The sequence below is a fragment of the Myotis nattereri genome (genome assembly GCF_964212035.1).
Source record: "Myotis nattereri genome assembly, chromosome: 1".
Taxonomy (NCBI): Eukaryota; Metazoa; Chordata; class Mammalia; order Chiroptera; family Vespertilionidae; genus Myotis; species Myotis nattereri.
The window spans coordinates 75,825,658-75,831,458 of record NC_138075.1 but is presented as its reverse complement, the minus strand read 5'-3'; the positions used below and the strand labels follow the sequence as shown (position 1 = coordinate 75,831,458).

Genomic DNA, 5,801 nt, shown 5'->3' with positions numbered 1-5,801 from the left:
ATTGGTTGCCTCCCTCCTCTCTCATGCAGCCCTTGTTGGATCAAACCTGCAACCCAGGTCCATGCCCTTGACCAGGAATCGAACCTGCAACCAGTACATTGGCCACTGCTCTAACCACTGAGAAACACTGGCCAGGGCTCTTCAAAAATCTTAACAGAAGAAGATATGATTGGAGAAAGTGGGGATATGTATGCCATATCATGATAAAATACGTTTCAGGATTGTGCTGGAAAAGACTTGTCCTCACCAGGATTATGTTCGTGTTATTGCACAGGTGGGAAAGATCATGGCTCTTGATGGGAACCAGAGCAGTGGTGTGACAGAGTTCATCCTGGCAGGTGTCCCAAATCTCAACAACACCAAAGAAGAATTGTTTTCTGTCTTCCTTCTTGTCTATCTGCTGACTCTAACAGGCAATGTGTTGATTGTTGGGGTGGTAGGGGCTGATACTCGCTTGCAGACTCCCATGTACTTCTTTCTGGGTAACCTGTCCTGCCTAGAGATCCTGCTCACGTCTGTCATAATTCCCAAGATGCTGAGCAACTTTCTCTCAAGGCAACACACTATCTCCTTTGCTGCATGTATTACCCAATTCTATTTCTACTTCTTTCTTGGGGCCTCTGAGTGCCTGCTGCTGGCCGTCATGTCTGTGGATCGCTACCTGGCCATCTGTCAGCCTCTGCACTACCCCTTGCTCATGAGTGGTACTGTGTGCTCTCGGGTGGCCTTGGCCTGCTGGATGGGGGGACTCCTCCCTGTGCTTGGCCCCTCCGTCGCTGTGGCCTTGCTTCCTTTGTGTGAACAAGATGCTGTGGTGCAGCCCTTCTTCTGTGACATGGCCCACTGCTCCGTCTGGCACGCGCCAATACCAAAAAGCTGGAGGAACTGACTTTATCCTGGCCTCCCTTGTTACTGTTTCCTCGCTGGTGATCACTGCCGCGTCCTACGGCCACACAGGCCTAGCTGTCCTGCGCATCCCCTCTGCCTCAGGCCGTCAGAAGGCCTTCTCGACCTGCACCTCTCACTTGATGGTGGTGACCCTCTTCTATGGAAGTGCCATTTTTCTCTATGTGCGGCCATCGCAGAGTGGCTCTGTGGATACTAATTGGGCAGTGACAGTGGTAACTACATTTGTGACACCGTTGCTGAATCCATTTATCTACGCCTTGTGCAATGAGCGAGTCAAGGAGGCTTTGAAGGATACGTTTAGGAAGGTGGTAGAAGGCCTCTGGGGGGATCTTTTACTTGCTAAGAGTTTCAACAAGAAAATAATGAGGTGAAAAGTAAAGGGACATAAGATCCAGTCTTAAGTCCGAGTACTCTCTATTGTCATTCTCGTCCCTATTATAATCATGGACATCACCAAATGACTGAGTTCTGGAACTATTATGGAACTCCACAGTCATCAAGTCTCTCTCAGGAAAAATTCCTTGATTTTATCTCACACATAAATTTATATAATTATTGATAAAGCATACTCAATGCCATCATTACATCATAAGACTCTCCAGTCTGTGAGATGCTGGAATTCAAAGCTAGGCAATCTGGTTCAAGATCTTAACCTCAGGGTCCATGATCACCAGGGAATCATCTAAGGAGGGGCTTCAGAAAATTTATAAACCTCATTGGTATGTAAATTTTATGTGTCTGAGCTTATATGTATTTGTCCAGGAAGAGGATCTTTAGCTTTAATCCCAGTCTTGGATCTATATGTGACCTTCACCAAAATGGAATTAAAAGTGGATTTAAAATTCTCAGTAGAATCTTGCAATTGTTTATGAATATCAATAATGAAAAGAACTCCTATAATAAAGAGTAAGTAAAATAAAATTAACATATTATCTGGATATTTTTGTCTATACTTCCAAAACAATTGCATTTACTGTCAGATGAAAAAGAGGTAAAACAAACATAATAAGTGACTTATTCACTTCTCCACAGAAATCCAAGGTGACTCTGGAAAAGCAGTTAAAAGAGAAATCCTATCTAATAAAAGAGAAACATGGTAATTGGCGTATGACCGCTACCCTTCCCATTGGCTAATCAGCAAGATATGCAAATTAACTCCAGCCAAGATGGGGGCCGGCAGCCAGCCAGCTTGAAACTAACATGAGGCTTGCTTGCTTCAGTGATGGAGGAAACCAACGTTCCCCACCTGCCTTGCCGGCCTCTGAGCCTGCAGTTTCAAACATTGTAACAAATATAGATGGTAAACAAAACCCCAGAAACCAGCTTTCAGCCGCTGGGATCTCAGAACTGGAACTGATACAGAGTTTCGATTATAGGACCAAAACAAACCGGATACCTGCTTTCAGCAGCGGATGCCTAAGAGCTGGAGCCTCAGAGCTAAAGCTGGCCCAGAATAAAAAAAGAAAGAAAAAAAGGAGCAGTTGGGAGCTTCAGTCCCAGCCTGAAAACAGCCCTCAGCCCCTCACCCAGACTGGCCAGGCACCCCAGTGGGGACCCCCACCCTGAAGGGTGTGTGACCAGCTGCAAACAGCCATCATTCCCTCACCGAGGCTGGCCAGGCACCCCAGTGGGGACCCCCACCCTGATTCAGGACACCCTTCAGGGCAAACCAGCCAGCCCCACCCATGCACCAGGCCTCTATCCTATATAGTAAAAGGGTAATATGCCTCCCAGCACCGGGATCAGCGTGACAGGGGGCGGAGCCACAACCTCTCTATCCGCCCTGCTCTGTTTGTGACAGGGGAAGGCGCCCCAACCCCCTGATCTGCCCTGCCCTGAGTGTGACAGGGGGTGGTGCCCCAACTCCCCTATTGGCCCTACTCTGTGAGTTACAGGGCGGAGCTCCTCAACCCCCTGATCGGCCCTGTTCTGTGCATGACAGGGGAGAGCTCTCCAACCCCTTGATTGACCCTGCTCTGTACGTGACAGGGTACGGAGCCCCAAACCCCCTGATGGGCCCTGCTTTGTGTGTGACATGGGGTGGCGCCGCAACCTCCCCATCGACCCTGCCTTGAGTGTGACAGGGGGCGGTGCCCCAACCGCCCAATCGGCCCTACCCTGAGCGTGACTGAGGGTGGCATCGAAACCTCCCAATCTGCCCTGCTCTGTGCATGACAGGGGAAGGCGCCCCAACTCCCCAATTGGCCCTGCTCTGAGCCCGACCAGGGGCTGCACCTAGGGATTGGGCCTGCCCTCTGCCACCTGGGAGCAGGCCTAAGCCAGCAGGTCGTTATCTCCCGAGGGGTCCCAGACTGCAAGAGGGCACAGGCCAGGCTGAAGGACCCCCCTTCTCTCCCCGAGTGCACAAATTTTTGTGCACCGGGCCTCTAGTATAATAAATAATAAGACTCTGACTCCCAACCTGCAGCGACCAGCTCAGGAAACCAGCCTACTAACTTTAAGTCAGATTTACAGAAACTCAGAACACTATCTCTAGTAATAATCCAGGAAACTAAATAATAACCCCTGTAGGAAGCAGCCTCAAATGGCCAGGACTTGTTTAGTAACTAATAGCTTATCAAATATTTCCTACTTGGGACCAAGCAGAGAAAGTCAAATATGCATCCCTGACCCACGACGTAGGATGCCTGGCTTCCAATTAGCCCACCTCTAGCTTCCCCAGGCCAATGCCTCCAATCAGTTGAAGCCTTTCCCTTTTACCACGCTAAAGCTTTCCCACTCCTCCATCTGCCTATGAGTGAGTGACAAAACTCAAGTGATCATGGCTGACTCCCTTGCTGCAGCAAGCTCTAAATCAGTGGTTCTCAACCTCGCTGCACATTAGAATCACCTGGGAATCTTTTTAAAATCCTGATTTCTGGGCCTCATCCTCCGGAAATTCTGTTTCTTTGTTACTAATGTTGTGGCCCCACCCCATAACAAAGAAACAGAATTTCCGGAGGATGAGGCCCAGAAATCAGGATTTTAAAAAGATTCCCAGATGATTCTAATGTGCAGCCAAGGTTGAGAACCACTGCTCTAAATAAATAGCCTTTGCTTGTTCTCCTTTAATTGGCCTTAATTTATTTCCACATCAGGATTAAAACTTTGCAAAATAAAAAGTTGAGGGAAAATGATAGAAACACAGACATTACAGCAACTAGAAATATTCCTAAGATCCTTATTAGGGGTCAAGTTGTCTCAGAAAAGAGCTTTGGACGGCCCATAGCACACTGGAACATGCCCATTTTTTACATTGCTTGCTGGGGCTAATAAACTACAATTGACCCTTGAACAACAAGGTTTTGAACTGCACTGGTCTACTTATACAGACTTTTTTTTTTTTCAATAGATAGTATAAATGTATTTTCTCATCCTTATGACTTTCTTAATAATATTTTGTTCTCTAGCCTGGCTGATTTGACTCAGTGGTTGAGCATCAACCTATGAACCAGGGGTCACGGTTCCATTCCTGGTTGTGAGCTCTATCCCCAGTGTGGGGCGTGCAGGAGGCAGCCAATCGATGATTCTCTCTCATCATTGATGTTTCTATCTCTCTCTCCCTCTCCCTTCTTTTCTGAAATTAATAAAAATATATTTGGAAAAATAATTTTCTTTCTAGCTTATAAGAATACAGTATAAATTTATGTAACGTACAAGATATCTGTTAATTGAATGTTTATGTTATTGCTAAGGCTTCCAGTCAACAGTAGGCTATCAGTAGTTAAGTTTGGGGGGAGTCAAAAGTTCTATGTGAATTTTCAACTGGGGATCTGCACCCTTCATCCCTGCATTGTTCAAGGGCCAGCTGTAGTGGAAAGGGCTCTGGGAACCACCTGGAGTCAGACAGGTCAGCCAAGTGCCACGTGGGCAGCTCGTGGCTGAGACAATGAGAAAGATTGACATAACATCCTTAATTGGCCTTAATTTATTTCAGGGGTATGAGAGAAGTGGCATGCAGATATGGTTTATTAGTCTAAGGTTTATTTGTCCTGACAGAGGTTGGCGTCCCAGCCCAGGAAACCAACCTCTGTCTCTGAGAGACAAAAAACATCCTGTCCATGACACACACAAAAATCACATCAGTGGTTGTTGTCCTGGCTTTCTTCTTGGAATTCTCTTTTGAGCATTTTAAATTCCTTTCAGACGTGTAACGAGTATGGTTAAAGGGGAAGAAATCAGTTCATATAGGGAACAGATGTGAACTTGCTGAATTGTGACAGGATGAGGATAAGGGAATAGATTCCCCAAAAAGGTCAAAGGGGCCAAGAATACAATCGGAGAATAACAAGAGAGGAGGAGAAACAGCAAGGAGAGAGGGGATGAGAAAGCTGTTGGAGAGAGCGCTTTGACTGGTTAGCAATTTTGCCTAAGGCCTGTCTCCCTAAAGTAATAACATTAATAAAGATAATAATAACAATGATAATAAGAAATCCTAATTTGCCAAACTAGGTCACTGACTCTGCAAGGTTAAATAACTGATCCAGGTTTTCTAACCACTATACTCTACTGAGTGTCTACACACACCAACATAACATCACCTGTGATTCAAAGTTTATTCTGATTTGATTTTCTTGTCCTAGAAAAATGTCAAGCACTCCGCCACCTCCTCAAGAATTATGATGCCTGTCAGTAGGTCCCAAAAGATTACCATGCTGATCACCTTGGAGATGCCCCCCAATGCAATGCCTTGTGTAGGAAAACGGGGCACAGAGATCAAGCTGAACAGTCAGTTAAAACAAAGTCTCCGTTTGTGGGGGGAGGAGGCATGGAGGATATTGCTTGGTGTACAAAGACTAAGGATTGAACACCGAAGGAGTATCTTGTCAAACCACAGAAGGTCCTGCAACATTCTTCACCCTGGGCAGTTGTACAGGTTCATCTCCTCTTAG

The 5,801-nt window shown here is 46.4% G+C and overlaps 1 protein-coding gene across 1 annotated transcript; it reads left to right on the top strand.

Annotated features, from left to right (window-relative positions):
- Positions 1–286: 286 nt before the first annotated feature.
- OR6S1 (olfactory receptor family 6 subfamily S member 1) lies at positions 287–1,280 on the top strand (the record flags this gene model as incomplete). The annotated part of the gene is given in 3 exon segments (XM_081108229.1): positions 287–833; positions 836–880; positions 883–1,280. Coding segments are annotated over 3 exon segments (990 nt in total).
- Between the last annotated feature and the right edge of the window lie 4,521 nt (positions 1,281–5,801).